This window comes from Erythranthe guttata, chromosome 12 (assembly GCF_056151865.1).
Source record: "Erythranthe guttata isolate IM_541 chromosome 12, IM_541, whole genome shotgun sequence".
Classification (NCBI taxonomy): Eukaryota; Viridiplantae; Streptophyta; class Magnoliopsida; order Lamiales; family Phrymaceae; genus Erythranthe; species Erythranthe guttata.
In genome coordinates this window covers 17,012,407-17,028,271 of record NC_142544.1, presented here as the reverse complement: position 1 = coordinate 17,028,271, position 15,865 = coordinate 17,012,407, and the positions used below count along the sequence as shown (strand labels likewise).

The window sequence follows — 15,865 nt, the reverse complement described above, 5'->3', positions numbered from 1 at the left end:
TTTTTTTCATTAAATATCACAATGTAAGGGGGTCGGTGTAAGGTGAAAACAAAAGTTGTGGAAGTTTAATAATTACGGATAAGTGGAATGTTCTTCATAATTTGACCTAAGTTCAGGGCTTTTTTTGTAATTTACCCAAAGTAAAAATATTGGGCAATGTTTTATTAATTGAAAAAATATTAGTAGGTATTATGATTAATGAATTGCAGTTTGACATATACATCAATAAAAAAGTTATACATTGATGAACAAAATATGTAATAACAACAATCCTGGGAGTTTGTCAATAAAAACAAAGCCCAGTAATTTGTTAAAAATAAACTAAGCTATCAAGGGAAACAATTCACTCACAGATAATTAGCTCCCTTTCTATATATATATAATCTCTGGATTCTCTTGTAAACAAAAATCCTAAATAATCTCTAATTACTATGGACAACTACCAAACAATTGTGCTTCCCATCTTGACCAAGCCAAATTGCATTGACCGAGGAAAACCGATAAATTGACCACTATCAGCCACTTTCTTGAACATTCTAGAAACTACTACGAGTATCTACCGATGCGTGTGACTATATACTTCCCTTTCTCGAGATCATAAATAGTCTTTACCTGAGGTTTTCTCCACTTGGACACGAACCAAGATGCAAATATCAACACGAGGAATATTCCAAATAGAATCTGCCACGGAGAATATTTACCCCCTATTATTGTGCCCATCCTCCAATCGGAATGCTTTGCTTCTAAATCGGCTGCACTTTCAAGAATGAAAGCTCCTAATGCCCAGTCAAGTGGGACATTGTGCACTTCGTTAGCGTATCCAATCCTGCCCAAAGAATCATTCGAACGATAAATCGAGATGTAAAAAATGATGCAAGAAAAATATATATTTTATTTATTTATTTTGATACCTCTGATCGTTCAAAGAAATTCCGAGACTATCATGAAGAAGGGCTACAATATATGCTGAAGAAAAGCAATATCGAAGAAGATCCTCTTCATCAAGAAAGTTGTATTTCTGAGTCAACTTTGACCAATCCTCACCGCAAAATTGTTGACCGGCAACCACCAGATCGGAAAGTAAAGCCCTTTGGCCCAACCCAAAAAACTATTTGATCGAAAAGAGAAGTTAAAATAAAATAAAAAAACTCCAAAATTTAATTTCAATTGAAGAAACAAAGATAGAATGACAACCTTAGAAGTATGAAAGAAATTTTCTGTAGCAAGAAACTTCCCTTGGAGCTTCGGCATAAATGTTGATCCTATGTAGCAGGTCTGATACGAGCATTTATCTGTGTTTCGAATAAAAAGAGAACGGTCAGAAAAAAAAAACGACCCGACCAAATTTGTGACTGAATAAATAAAAATACATAAATAAATAAATAAATACCTTGATCTTTCTGCAACAGCTTTAAAGATGCAGATCTGCACTCGGAGAAATTACCATTGGGGAGCAAAGTAGATAGGTATTTGTTCTTTTCAGTCAAAGAAGAAGGGGAGAGTTTCAATGCCTCCTTATTGGAGGAATATCCTCTAGGAGTACAAGGATCTATCGGTTTTCCTTTATTGAAAGATTCAGTAACTGCATTAACAAACATATTAATTTAAGAACTCTGGAAGAATGTCGTATGAACAACACTTATAAAATTGCAGTATAATTTACTGATACACACTGGTCAAAATCGTTCGTCAAATTTGTGTTTGTGTGTGTGTGTGGGGAAGTGTTGGCCTACCTGAATCTTGGCCTTCCGAAATAAGAGAATCTTTCAACAACTCAAAGGCAACATTCTGCAAAAATAGCACAAGTCATCGTATCAACGTAAGCATATATCAGGTATTTCCATCAACAATATATACACTGATACACACCAGAATGTACACAAGTTGGTCGAAAAATAATTTCACAATTTTTTTATTTTCGGTACAATTTGCTTCATCAGATAATATTGGTTAAAATTCCATCATGTGCATGTTTGGTCTCATTTCCAAATGAATCCATAACGTACATTGTTTCATAAGACCCTCCTCGAAAAGTATTTAAACAAAAATATTACTTTTTACTAGATGCTATTAAGAGAATAACAACTACCCGATTTGCCAAAAAACTAGTGGCTTCATGTATTCAGTGTCAAATTTTGTTACGATAATTAAATGGTGTAGGGCACAGCTACCAATTGAAACTGAAAGTGTGTCCCTGTTAGAAAAAATATATCACACGGACATAAATCATGAACGGAGAATGAGAATCTACTAATGCGTGCCTGAAAATAAATCTAAAACTCCAATAGTCAAGCAAAGACGCTAATACGGTATTAACACCGAATATATTAAGAGAAGTTGATTCAGAAAAAAAGGGTACCTGGCCAAAGTTGAGCAAGCTGTGACTGTATAGGTAGTAAGTAAAATTTCCGAATTTAACTTTCCGAGAGAACTCAGCGGGCATGGCCTCATTCGAGACAAATGTAACCTGAAACCATCAACAATCAGATTCACAAAGGGAACATACAAAACAAATAATTAAGCAAACATAGAATTCCAAATTCCAATTGTCTACATAAATAGCAACCAGGAAGGGAAAAAATGAAAAAATAAATAAAAAAGATTTAAAACCTGAGCCGAAGCACCACCAAGTTCGATGATCCCAGTTGTTTGTGCGGGTTCAGCTCCAAGAGTACCAAGAGCATAGTTAGCCACAACCCAAGCATACAAGCCCTCATCAGATCCTGAAAGAAATTCAAGACTTAGTTTAAGATTAACAAAAGAGTTTAAGACAATAAAAAAGGTTTAATATCTCAAAACTTCTAGAAGTGGTCAGACAAACATAGGCAACCGAGATTTTTGAAAATGAGTGAAAGAAAAACACGGGCTCGTACTGAACTTCTTTCAAAGGGTTGGACATGCTCCAAATTTTGCAATTAGACTCTTCGATAAGTACTAACCGAAGTAACATCATGACAGACAATCTTAAAGTCTAGCTTCAACATATTTTTGTAAATATATACCCTAATGAATTGCTACGATGCCTAATAATTTCTTCCGTTGTCAATCGAATTACCAAGATGCACGTTGCTCAAGAATTGCATATAGAATCAGTAAACATAGAGACATACAATAATACTAACAAAAAATATAATGCCAACATAAAACATAACCACATTATGTATTTTTCTTTTTTCGCACCGGAAATAATAGAGGCCCAATCATCACGAAACATAAACCCCGAAATCCTCAACATCCCCCTGCACGCATTCAAGATCCTCTCTTGATCCTCATTCTTCAACAACCTCATGCCAGCTGTCGCCATCAAGCGAACCTTGGTTTCCGCCCAATGCTCCCTCGGCACGGTCCTCTTTGCGAAATCCATCAGCTCAGCCATGGCAGCACCTGCCATTTCCGGATTCTGAGCGTAGGCTGACAACCCCGGATTCACCCTCATCGACACCAGCCCCTTCTCGGAGAAATCGAGGACCAAATTGCCATTTCTAACCTCGTACTTGAACACGTGGATTCTAGTCCCTGTGCTGCCACCATCAATCACCACCCCGTACCTCCTGCTCTCGTGATTTTTGTTGCCGGCGAACAGAATGTAGCAGAATAGCACGATTACTGTGGAGAATGAAGTGTATAGACAGAATTTCGATCTGGGGTTTGAGTGTCGGCTGTTGGGGGATCGGAATCCGGGTCGGGTGGATCGGAATTGGAGCTTGACCGGATCCATATCTTCGTTTTCCGCCAAACTAGGGTTCACTTTTCGGGCATTCGTTCGGCGCATCAAAGACTGAAACTTTGTGAACCATAGGAAACCAAATTAATTGGCGAGCAACAAGAAAATTCCCATGGATTCACAATGATTTTCGAATTAGGTTTTCCTTTTTTTAATTTTCTGAGAGGGCCCTTTGATCAAAGTTTCAGCCCTCTCTCTGTGCTTGTGAAACTGTGTTTTTTCTGTTCTTTTAAATGATTTGGGGGAAAACGATGATCGAATTATTGAATTTTCTATTTTTAGGGTATTTCCCGGAAATTGTTTTAATATAATATTCTTGAAAAATGATATCCGCAGATATTATTAGTAGGCCCATAAGAGGAAAATTACCCTTCATAAACAAATACATTTTTTTTTTTTTTTTTTTTGTTTATTACATAAACAAATATAACTTAATTATTTATTCATAAAAGTAAAAAAAAAAAACTTCAATTAATTAGTGGGACTAAAAATGTAAACATATCTCATTTTCTTCTCAATTTAATGTAGATTCCTTATTTGTGGAGATTTATATTAATATATAATTATATTAGTGAAACCCAAATCCCTTGGAAATATCAAGGAAATTCCAATAGCTAGCAGGTAAATCATACTCGATCACATCATATCATATCTTTTTTTTATTTTAATTGCGATTACAATGATTACTAACTTTCCTTATTCAATTAAATTCCGACTAAGCATAAAATGATGTCTAGCTAATTAAAGACATGAATAAAAAATAAAATAAAAGAAGCTTGTGATATATAGTTCATAAGAAAGAAATGAAGATATCAAGAGATGAAGTGCAGCTTATGTTTGTCAAGGCAAAGCCTTTTCTTGCAGTTGTTTTCTTACAAGCAGCACTTGCAGGAATGGACATCATTGCGAAAGCTGCACTAAACCAAGGCATGAGCAATTATGTGTTCATCGTGTACCGACACGCCGTCGCCACAATCGTAATCGCCCCTTTCGCCTTCTTGTTAGAGAAGTACGTAAATATAATATTTATATATATGTAATTTTAATTCTTGCGAAAGAATTGAATTTAATCAAGTATTTGTATGTATCGACTCCGTCCCGCAGGAAAATACAAAGGCCGAAGATGACCCTCGTCATATTTTTCAAGATTATGCTCACGAGTCTCTTTGGGTTAGTCGTTGTTTTGTACGGTCCGAAATCAAATATTTTTTTTTTCAATTAGGGTTTTAATTATGAAAATTTCGTAACAGGCCGGTTATAAGTCAAAACCTATACTTCTTAGGGATGAAGTACACAAGTGCGACGTTTATAGCTTCCATGACGAACGTTCTACCTGCCGTAACGTTCGTCATTGCGTGCTTATTAAGGTAAAATAACCAAAAAAAAATAAAAAAATATTCGATTGAAGTGATTATATATAGTTTGTAATATTTGTGAAATTAAACATATTTAATTTTGCGTAATTAATTAGGCACGAGAAGGTAAAGATGACGAGCACTCATAGCCAAGCCAAGATAATCGGCACACTAGTCTCGATCGGCGGAGCCATGATCATGACCTTAGTGCGGGGCCCGAATCTCGACCTACCATGGACAAGGGGTAACCATCAAGACCACAAAAACGGTGAAGATTTTAATAATTCAATTAAGGGTGCCCTAATGATTGCAATTGCATCCTTCGCTTGGGCGGGTTTCATGATCTCGCACGTGCGTAAAATTAATTAATCCGTACAATTTTTCCTAATTCTAATTACGAAAAATATATTTATTAATTAATATGATTTGATGCGTGAATTTGTAGGCAATCACACTACAAACATATCCGGCTGCATTATCCCTCACTGCATGGATATGTATGCTAGGAACTGTAGAGGGAGCGGCACTTGCATTAATAATGGAGAGGGGAAATTCCGCAGTATGGTCGATTAAATGGGATACTAAGTTGCTCGGAGCTGTTTATAGCGTAAGAAAAATCGACCGTCTATACTAATTAATTAAACACTTTTCTAATTTTGGGGTATGTATAATATAATTAGGATTAAAAGTGATTTTTTCGCAGGGAATATTTTGTTCGGGTATTACTTATTACGTGCAAGGAATAGTGTTGAAAGAAAGAGGTCCGGTTTTCGTGACTGCGTTTAGCCCGTTGAGTATGGTTCTTGTTGCGGTCATGAGCTCGTTCATCCTTAGGGAGCAAATGTATTTAGGGAGGTATATATATATATATATATATATATATCCTTTAAAATATAATTAATTACGTACTGCAAATTGGAGATCACAATAAAATTGATGTTTGTTTATATTGTAGGGTTATCGGCGCAATCGTAATTATCACGGGCCTTTATCTTTTCGTATGGGGTAAAAAGAAAGACTACGAATCTCCGTTGGTCGAAGATCAAGAAATGTCCGTACATCAAAGTACAAATGCGGGTGATGCGGTTAATGCTTAAGAAATAATTGAAGTGCTTAATGTAACAAAGTCATGTTAGTTGTGCTCAAGAAATAAAGTTGCTTATATATATTATTATAACTTTTGATTGTTTGCATTATTGTTTTATGTAATGAGATGAAAGAGGAAATCTGGTAAGCAACTTTATTTTAGTGTTACATTCAAGAAATATAAAAAGGGAAAAGTGGAAAGCATTCTGTTACGTTTACATTTCAAAATTGTGAGTTTTGCAAATTTGCGCTGGAGTCCTTTTACTTAACAATGTTTTGCAAAGGAGACCCCCTCATGTTTTACTATAAATATGCCAACATTAGTCCTACCCTTCATGTACAACGTAACATTATTTATTGATTCTTTGCATTCGAAAACATCAAATGGAATCACAAAATCAGATCCAACCTCCATCACAAACTACATTCACTAGAACAATGTTCAATGTCCGGAATATGTTAACAGGTGATCGATCTTCGAAAATTAATCTCGATAATATATATGTTGGTGAACTCATGAATATATATTTTGTTCTTATAATAATTTTTTTTCTTTTTTTCTTCATTTGTAGGCATTACACAACTTTACGTGTACAACAGTGTATATCGACACAAATCCTACAATCAAAACCTATCCTGATATAGGTGCCCATAAGGTATTCTTAGCTTTACATATTTTTATTTTATTTTTTATTCTTCATATCTTTGTTTTTTAATTTTCGTTTTCTTTGCAGGTTTTAATTAACTCGTTTGCTATAGTTCGGTCTCAAATAACCGGAAATCTTCCTTGGAGAAACATAAGCTCAGAAATCGCAATTCACATAACACTACTAATTACTCCCATCGCGAAATATGCTATATATATAATACGCTCCAACGATCATAACAACTCTTGAAAAAAAGAACGTGGGATTAATTTGTTTCGTAATTAATTAGAACATTATTAGTCGATCATTTGTACTGGTAGTAATGTACGTAGCGTTGGTATAAAAAATAAAATATCATTTATTATTCAATTTAGGGTCCTTTGTGAATGATTTATTGTGTTTTGAGGGTAAAAAGTGCTATTATTATTTTTTAAGGGTGCAAAATACCAAAAGACTCAATTTCAAGGGTGCAAAGTGGAATTAAGTGGGGAGGGGCCATGCTTAACCCGGAGATTATAACCGAGTCCCTTACCACATTACACGCGGCAGTCATTTTAAAATTTAATTAATTTTTAACATTTATTCTAATTATCAATTAATCCATAAATAATAAATTATATTTAGTAGAAACGAAAATCTAAATTACATAAAATGTGGGATTCTGTTAACTACAGTTTAGCAAATAATTAATTTCGAAAAATAAAATCACCTATTAGAAATAAAAATTAATTAAAACTAAAATGTCTGGCACGTGTCAAGGAACTTTAAATTAACTAATATAAATATAAACTAACCCCCTAAACCTAAGGACACACCAAATCAAAGAAAAACAAAAAATAGAAATTCAGTTTAAAAGTTAGAGAGATTGTTGCATGCAATCTCTCAACAGTTTCTCTCGTCACTTACAAATTTCAGGGATATATATATATATATATGTACACGTCAGCAATCGAAAAAAAAGCTCATTTGCAGCAAATTAATTGAAGAACAAATTGCAGATGGAGTCTGCATCACAGAATCAACAATGGCAGCAGCCAACACAAACTACATCCACAAGAACATTGTTCAACGGCCTCAACACTTTAACAGGTTCTTCGAAAAAAAACTACTCACCTCGATATTCGTGCATATAATTTATTAATTTATTTTTATTTATTTTCCGTAGGCATCGGTATGGTATCGATATCGTACGCCCTCTCGCAGGGCGGATGGATATCGCTAGTGATGTTTCTTGTAATTGCCTCGATTTGTTTCTACACGGCTTTACTGTTGCAGCAGTGCATGGACGCAAACCCTACGATCAAAACCTATCCCGATATCGGCGCGCACGCATTCGGGCGAAAGGGGAGAGTGGTTATTTCCATTTTCATCTACCTCGAGCTTTTCCTAATCGCGGTCGAATTCCTTATACTCGAGGGCGACAACTTGCACAACCTGTTTCCGAACGTGTGTCTCCGTATTTTCGGTAGAATGATCGGAGGGAAAAAAGTGTTTATTATGATGACCGCGCTCGTCGTGCTGCCCACGACGTGGCTAAACGATCTATCGCTTTTAGCTTACGTTTCCGCGAGCGGCATTTCGGCTTCTGTTATCCTTCTCGGCGTCGTCTTGTGGATCGGTGCGTTTGAGGGGGTTGGATTTAGCGGGAACGGAGTTCTTTGTAGTAATTACACCGGGATGCTAACGACCGTTAGCGTGTATACGTTTTGTTTCTCCGGTCATCCGGTTTTTCCTACTCTATATTCTTCGATGAGAAACAAAGACCACTTCCGAAAGGTATTCGTATTAACTATACTTTACTATCTTTATATATGTTTCTTTTAAACTTCTTTAGATTTTTTAATTTAATATTTTTTTTGGTTGCAGGTTTTGTTCATTTGCTTTAGTTTGAGCGCCGTCAGTTACGGATCAATGGCGGTAATAGGGTATTTGATGTACGGGGAGAATTTGGTGTCGCAAATAACGCTAAATCTTCCTAGGAGAAACATAAGCTCGGAAGTCGCAATTTACATAACCCTAATTATTCCCATCGCGAAATACGCTATAATACTCTCCCCGATCATTGCGGCTCTCGAAAAAAAGGCGATCCCGCAAGACAAGAACATGGGATTAATCCGTTTAGCAATTAGAACATCATTAGTCGTTTGCACTTGTATCGTAGCGTTGGTCGTCCCGTTTTTCGGGTACGTGATGGCATTCATCGGGGCGTTACTTTGCAGTTGTGCTTCGTTCTTGTTTCCGTGCATATGCTACGTTAAGATCCATAAAGCGTATCGACGCTTCGGGGTGGAGTTGATTTTCATCGCGGCTATCGTGCTTTTGGGCGTTTTTGTCGCCGTGACGGGCACTTTTACGTCCGTGAGAGACATTGTAAAACATGCATAAATATATATATATATATATATATATATATCTCGTGATTTTTAAACACTTCCTTATGTTACAATCTTTAGTATGAATCTCTTTTTGGCTAAAGATTATTTTATTTGGATGAATTTATTGAAAATTTTCAAAATTTCAAACTAGTTTTCCAGTTAACATAGTGGATTTTTAACTTGATTTTTTCTAATTTTTTTAATTATTTAATGCCGGGTTTGAACTGGGACTTGGAACAAACGAATTTGGATTTCCTATAATTTAAAAGTCAATTGTTTCGATAGAATTAATGTTGGTGTGTGTGTGTTTGTGGTGTGTGTGTGAGAGAGAGAGAGAGTTGGGCTTCATGGATTTAAATCCGCTAATAAGTATTTTGACCCAAACAAGTGGAAATGGATTTGGGCCGGGCTTGGATTCAAATTCCAACGTCGTATGAAATTTGGATTCATTGTATGAAGCAAGTTTTTCTTATTTATTACTAGCAATTCTTCCAACCACCTTATTTATATCTATCAAAATAAAATTCTAGATCTGCAATCACTTTTACCATAGCCGTCGCCATCGCCTTAGTCATCGCCTCCCTTATCTCCGTAACTACCCCACCCGTAACCTCTATATATAAAGATGCCAAAATTTCAACTTTTATTCAATTACAGTCTACGTACAAGCATATCATTCTATTAAAATCGGAAAATCTAATTAAAATATGAAAATACAAAAAAATTACTATAAATGAAAAAAAATGTCAAAACATTATCCTTAATCGAACTCAAAATTCAAAATAAAAAACCCAATTTACCAGACAAAAAATCCGACTTTTCTACTAAAAGTTACTAATTTTCCGAAAGAACACGTTATTTTTCCACATTTTTTTAACGATTACATTTTCCCAATCAATATATGACACATTTATAACATGACAAATCGATCTATAATACTGTAATAAAGTACAATCTGTATGTAATTTCTTCAAAGTTATTAGAAAAGTACACGTTATTGACTTATTGCTACATATATTGTCTTGAAAGATTGTACAAACTCTAATTACATTGAAAATTGCATATATATTGAACGGTTTTGTGGCTGATATGCTGGACTTCCTGACCGATGTGCAAGACTGTGAGATCAACGTACGGGTGGTGCTAACTCGGATTAGTCGCTCCCGACGTTTTTGAAGAATTTTTTGATATTTGACCAAACCCTTCCGACACTCACCGAGCCAACCGATATTCCAATGCTACACTACCAAGACCCAAGTCCCAACAGTAAACCTGTTTTTTCCTAGTAACTAATTATTCCTCATCCTTTTCAATTGTCTGGCGTGACGCTTTCAAACAAGTATTAATGTTGCGATCATGAGCTCATTTTATCTTGGTTGAGAGGATGAAGTTGGGTGTCGTTTAGGATTTTACATGTAATATTTCATTTGCATTATATTCTTCAATTTTGTTTTTAGAATTGTATTTTAATTAATTATAGATATGTAATGAACAAAGAGACAATATCATAAAATGATGAAATTTCAAGTTATTTAGTGACAGCATTTTACGTGCAACTGATGTGCTTTCTTCTAATATTACGTGCAACTTACGTTCTACAAACGGTAATATGAACATGATAATATGATAATGGTACATTCTCGCGTGTTTTGAATTACTCTCACCATATTAAAGGTACTTGCTGATAGAAATGTGTTTGCTTATATACAAATTAAATTTGCTAAATTAAAATATATGAAGTAATTGAAAAATTATTAATTAACTCATGTACAGTAGAACATTTATAAATTAATCATCTCGATTAAATAAATAAAAAAATATGATCCAGATTCGAGGACAACATGCTCAAAAATATTTAAACAAATTAATATTTCATTAGATTAATAGAATTTGGTTGACCCATACTGTAATAATTTATAGAAGTTTAACAATATTATTTTCAGAATACAATGATAATAGTTGCTATCAACTAGAAGTTATAATAGTTTACTATTGAATTTTCGATTACATTATGTGCAATCTATGTGGCCTTTTCTAATAATACTTCAAAACATACGTGTTGAAGATATACAAATTAAAATTAATAGAAAAAAATAAAAGCAAAATAATATGAATTTTAATTAAAGGCATGTCTTTCATTAATACATTTTTTTTAAAAACACATTTTTTTAGATTTTTAATTACCCAATTTTATTTTTCTTGCAAGATTTTAGATTAAATCGTTTTCTTCTTGTATATTTCGGAATTGATAAGCAAAATGCAAGAAGATTGGGCCACACTTGCTTTCCCTACCAATAGCCGGTCGACTTTTTGGTCATACGAGTGGCATAAACACGGTACATGTTCCGATTGTAGTAGACCACCACAACTACTTTGGAAGTGCACTCAACATCAAGTCAAAACTCGATCTTCAAAGTATATGTATTTAATTTTACCCTTGATCCAGTCAATTTCGATTTTCTATTATTTATTATTGCATAATTATACGTACATTGTACCTTCAAAAAATACTATACATATAAAGATTCGATTTTCAAGAATTTGGTTATTTAGAAACATCTTTTTTTTCCAAGAGACTAATAATCGTCATAAATTTTACGTATTTTTTTTAATAGAGATTAATCCAAATGGGATTTCTTACAGCTTCAGCAACATAATAAGTACTATAAGTAATGCAATTGGTTACACACCATGGATTCAATGTAATGTGGATGAAGAAGGGAACAGTCAATTGTACCAGATTTATATTTATATCGACAATTCTGTTTCGAATTTTATTGAATGCCTCGTTTTTTCCATGGGAAATGTGGCTCTAGTATTGAGTTTCCATCTTCTTAGAAACTTTGAGGGAATCTATTTTTATTATTTGGAATCTTGGTATGAAATTTGGTTTTGCTACAATTGTTTGTACTTGTCCTACTTAATATCTATATTAAAGATATATGTTTATTAGAAAAGAAAGCACATAAGTTGCAAGTAATATGATCTCGCTAAATATAATAACTTGAGGTTTAGTGAAATTGTATTATGTGCAATCTATGTGGCCTTTTCTAATAATACTTCAAAACATATATGAGTTGAACATATACTGATTACAATTAATAGAAAAAAAATTAAAAGTAAAATAATCTGAATTTTAATTAAAGGCATGTATTGAAAGTATGTGATATGTTTATTGGGTCAGCCCAATGGACCTACAATTTATTTATTTACTGGCCCACATGTCCAGTTCAAAAATTATTACTATAAGAACTCAATCACATTCAAATAAGGTTTGGGGCTCGATTAATTGTGATCGACCAATTAAGGAACTATAGATAGAACCAACTATTACAATTATCTCGGCTATTTCACAATCTAAATATCTGACTTAAGCATCGGAGGGACTTTCGCTGGATTAACCCCGGCTTAGTTCATATTTCCTTTTTATGCAGGAATCTCTAGATTATTAAGGTGTTTCAACTCTCAAGGCTATCTAATACGTGATTAGTGACCCAATTCCGTTGTTCAACTATATTTATTATAGTTGAATATTATATATCATCAGTATGCCATGTTTATTGCATTGTAAATATATTTTATAAATTAAATAGTTATTAACTTATCAATTAATATATATATATATATATATATATATATATATATATATATATATATATATATATATATATATATATATATATATATATATATATATATATATATATATATATATATTGTGTATGTATGCCGACTAAATTTTTATTTTTGTGGTCCTTCAAATTGATTGTTGTTTGTATCATCTTTTGGACAAAACCAAATTGATTTTTCTTTCTTTGTATTATCAAATGTGAATGCCAAGCAAAACAAAATTGAGAATATGCATGCATGTCATGTTTTAATATTAAAATGTCCAAGATCTATTAACTTATAGAAAGCTAATAAAAACCGATGGAGAAGATTTACCTACCTTTAATATTCGTAATTTGCTAACCATAATAACTGCAATAATAATAATTATTATTATTTTATTATTAATTAGATTTTACCCTATTAGTAAATATTGAGCAAGAGTTTTTAACCTCTATACACATAAATGTTTGTAAATCGAACTTTCTTGGTGCCAATCAATCAATTTACCTGGACAACAAATTGCTCGTAAAATACATGTACACAATGTCAATTTTCGCCTTAATCCTACTTTGCATCTTTGAAATGGGGTTTTTTTTGCACTTTGCATCACCCTCAAAACATAATAAATATTCACAATGCACTATAAATTGAATAATAAAGGCAATTTCATTTTTATTGAGTTTTTTTTTTGGGGTGCAAATATAAAAAAATAAATTATTATTTTTTTCAACCTCCAACCTAATTTCGAGGCACAAAGTGCAAAAAAATTAAAACCACACAGGATTATTAAAAACAACTATATCTTCTTACAAAATGAAATAAACTTTTATCATTATATTATTTTGATATATGTTGATGAGATTCATTTTTTTTTTTTGCACTTTATAATTTCAAATTGATTGATGAATAAAAAAAAATGATTTGACATTTCGCATCCTAAAAATTACTACTAAAAATATTAAATGACCTTTATTAGTTTTAAAAATTCATTTATAGTGCATTATGCATAATTTATTGTGTTTCGAGAGTGTAAAATGCTATTAACTTGTTTTGAAGGTATGAAGTACCAAAATGTCGTATTTCAAGAGTGTGAAATGGGATTAATCCTCAATTTTCACACAGTCCATGTTCTTTATTGACTTGATTTTGATTGTTTGAAACATTGAGATTAATAGCAAATCCAAACGTTTATTGGGAAAAAAAAAAAAAAAAAAAAAAAAAGAAAAGAAAGGCTTCAAAAAGGAATATGCTGAAAATAGTTCAATGTATCAAACAATAGTCGGGTAAATTACAACCATCTCCCTGAGGTAAAGTGTAACTACAAAAAAATCCCTAATTCTTTATAAATTACATCAAGCCCCTAGAAGTTTATAAATTTCTTACAACCACCTCCTACAAAAGGGTGTTAATGTAAGATATCTACAAATTACAAGGAGTGGATGTAATTATGGAAAAATAAGGGGTTCTGTTGTAAATAGACCTTAAATTAGGGGCTGATTGTAAACTACCCAACAATAGTATAACACTGTCCAAATGAAGAGGACACATTTATAACAGGACAAATATTCATTTATAACAAATCGATTATATCCAGGGATATGATTTCCCATTTACTGAAACGTATAATGGGCAATTACTATGTTCATATTGCAGCCATTAAATCCGTCCACATTTACCTTTTCCTGCCTATAAAAAAAACAGCCCAAAAATACATTTGATTAATTCATCAATCTGCAATTCATAATTCATAACAATTTTTCAAAAAAAAAAAAAAACCCTTGTAAGAAAAAAAAATGGAAAAAAAACTCAATCTGCTGATTTTACTATGTCTTTCCGTGGTGTCGAATGCACAAGACTTCGATTTCTTCTACTTTGTTCAACAGGTAATCGTTTATTACATACTTTTTTTTTATAAATATTTTTACGCCAAAGTAAAATAAATTATTAAGTGTAATAATTCTTGAATTCAGTGGCCTGGATCTTACTGTGACACAAAGCAAAGTTGTTGCTACCCGACGACAGGGAAGCCGCCTTCCGATTTCGGGATCCATGGACTTTGGCCTAATTACAAAGATGGCTCTTACCCTTCGAATTGCGATCCTAGTAATTCTTATGATCAATCCAAGGTAATTAAAAAAAAATTGACATATTTAATTATATTTTTCTTGCAAGAAATTAGATTAATCGTTTGTTTCTTGTAGATTTCGGACTTGATAAGCAAAATGCAAGAAAATTGGGCAACACTTGCTTGCCCTAGCAATAGCGGCTCGACTTTTTGGTCGCACGAATGGGACAAACACGGTACATGCTCCGAATCGGTCCTAGACCAACACAGCTACTTTGGAACCGCACTCAACCTCAAGTCGAAACTCGACCTTCTCCAAATTCTTCAAAGTGCAGGTAATTACTTAATTACCCTTCACCCAATCAATTTCGATTTCCTATTCTTTGTTATTGCATAATTATATGTACATTGTACCTTAAAGAAATACTATACATAATACATATATAAAATATTAAATTTTCAAGAATTTGGTTATTTTGCAACATTATTTTTTTCCAAAAGACTAATAATTGTCGGAAATTTTACGTATTTTTTTTTATAGGGATAAATCCAGACGGGAGTTCTTACAGCTTGAGTAGTATAAGAAGTACTATAAGTAATGCAATTGGTTACACACCATGGATTCAATGTAATGTGGATGAAGAAGGGAACAGCCAGTTGTACCAGGTTTATGTTTGTGTCGACAATTCGGGTTCGAATTTAATAGAATGCCCTGTTTTTCCCCATGGGAAATGTGGCTCTAGTATCGAGTTTCCGACGTTTTAGAAACTTTGTGGGATTTTGTTTTTATTATTTGGAATCTTAGTATAAAATTTGTTTTTGCTATGGTAATTATGTGTTTGTCCTACTGCAGAAATTGTAATAAAAGACAATAGTCTCGTATGGTTTGTATGTAAAAATGGAAAAAATACAGCTTTTCCCTTAAGTTTGCACTGATTTCACATTTGGTCCCTCAAGTTCACAAAAAACACATTTGGTCCCTTATGTTGCAAAAAATCAAC

General features: G+C 33.1%; 4 protein-coding genes across 5 annotated transcripts; 3 read left to right on the top strand and 1 right to left on the bottom strand.

The window, feature by feature from the left end:
* Positions 1-218: 218 nt before the first annotated feature.
* LOC105967630 (putative apyrase 6) lies at positions 219-4,077 on the bottom strand. Its single transcript, XM_012992241.2, has 8 exons — positions 3,181-4,077; positions 2,611-2,723; positions 2,360-2,467; positions 1,734-1,788; positions 1,391-1,582; positions 1,195-1,292; positions 912-1,108; positions 219-826 (listed from the first exon to the last, which is right to left on the bottom strand). The coding sequence occupies exons 1-8, from the start codon at positions 3,770-3,772 to the stop codon at positions 547-549; spliced, it is 1,635 nt and encodes a 544-aa protein (XP_012847695.2). The 5' UTR covers positions 3,773-4,077; the 3' UTR covers positions 219-546.
* Positions 4,078-4,527: 450 nt separating this feature from the next.
* Positions 4,528-6,166, top strand: LOC105967417 (WAT1-related protein At2g37460). The gene is made up of 6 exons (XM_088826575.1): positions 4,528-4,733; positions 4,829-4,894; positions 4,975-5,091; positions 5,196-5,430; positions 5,525-5,934; positions 6,035-6,166. The coding sequence occupies exons 1-5, from the start codon at positions 4,528-4,530 to the stop codon at positions 5,711-5,713; spliced, it is 813 nt and encodes a 270-aa protein (XP_088682701.1). The 3' UTR covers positions 5,714-5,934; positions 6,035-6,166.
* A 334-nt stretch (positions 6,167-6,500) lies between these two features.
* On the top strand, positions 6,501-9,262 carry LOC105967555 (amino acid transporter AVT1I). Of its 2 annotated transcripts, XM_012992157.2 has the most exons (5): positions 6,501-6,631; positions 6,738-6,821; positions 6,900-7,901; positions 7,978-8,588; positions 8,679-9,262. In XM_012992157.2, exons 3-5 carry the CDS (start codon positions 7,811-7,813, stop codon positions 9,195-9,197), a joined length of 1,221 nt encoding a protein of 406 aa, XP_012847611.2. In that variant the 5' UTR covers positions 6,501-6,631; positions 6,738-6,821; positions 6,900-7,810; the 3' UTR covers positions 9,198-9,262. The 2 variants fall into 2 exon arrangements, with proteins under 2 accessions (XP_012847611.2, XP_088683167.1); XM_088827041.1 differs by lacking the exons at positions 6,501-6,631; positions 6,738-6,821 and having other exon boundaries at positions 7,765-7,901; positions 8,091-8,588.
* Positions 9,263-14,463: 5,201 nt separating this feature from the next.
* Positions 14,464-15,746, top strand: LOC105967557 (extracellular ribonuclease LE). Its single transcript, XM_012992159.2, has 4 exons — positions 14,464-14,682; positions 14,770-14,925; positions 15,001-15,199; positions 15,406-15,746. Exons 1-4 carry the CDS (start codon positions 14,593-14,595, stop codon positions 15,627-15,629), a joined length of 669 nt encoding a protein of 222 aa, XP_012847613.2. The 5' UTR covers positions 14,464-14,592; the 3' UTR covers positions 15,630-15,746.
* Positions 15,747-15,865: the final 119 nt, after the last annotated feature.

Bases quoted from the DNA above. Each gene is read 5' to 3' on its own strand.
- LOC105967630 (XM_012992241.2), bottom strand. From the start codon at position 3,772: ATGCGCCGAACGAATGCCCGAAAAGTGAACCCTAGTTTGGCGGAAAAC. The intron at 1,109-1,194 runs GTTGTCATTCTA...TCGATCAAATAG, and splicing joins ATTTCTTTCATACTTCTAAG to TTTTTTGGGTTGGGCCAAAG. The intron at 827-911 runs GTATCAAAATAA...TTCTTTGGGCAG, and splicing joins ATTTCTTTGAACGATCAGAG to GATTGGATACGCTAACGAAG.
- LOC105967417 (XM_088826575.1), top strand. From the start codon at position 4,528: ATGAAGATATCAAGAGATGAAGTGCAGCTTATGTTTGTCAAGGCAAAG. The intron at 4,734-4,828 runs GTACGTAAATAT...TCCGTCCCGCAG, and splicing joins TTCGCCTTCTTGTTAGAGAA to GAAAATACAAAGGCCGAAGA. The intron at 5,092-5,195 runs GTAAAATAACCA...GTAATTAATTAG, and splicing joins GTCATTGCGTGCTTATTAAG to GCACGAGAAGGTAAAGATGA.
- LOC105967555 (XM_012992157.2), top strand. From the start codon at position 7,811: ATGGAGTCTGCATCACAGAATCAACAATGGCAGCAGCCAACACAAACT. The intron at 7,902-7,977 runs GTTCTTCGAAAA...TATTTTCCGTAG, and splicing joins CGGCCTCAACACTTTAACAG to GCATCGGTATGGTATCGATA. The intron at 8,589-8,678 runs GTATTCGTATTA...TTTTGGTTGCAG, and splicing joins ACAAAGACCACTTCCGAAAG to GTTTTGTTCATTTGCTTTAG.
- LOC105967557 (XM_012992159.2), top strand. From the start codon at position 14,593: ATGGAAAAAAAACTCAATCTGCTGATTTTACTATGTCTTTCCGTGGTG. The intron at 14,683-14,769 runs GTAATCGTTTAT...TCTTGAATTCAG, and splicing joins TCTTCTACTTTGTTCAACAG to TGGCCTGGATCTTACTGTGA. The intron at 14,926-15,000 runs GTAATTAAAAAA...TGTTTCTTGTAG, and splicing joins ATTCTTATGATCAATCCAAG to ATTTCGGACTTGATAAGCAA.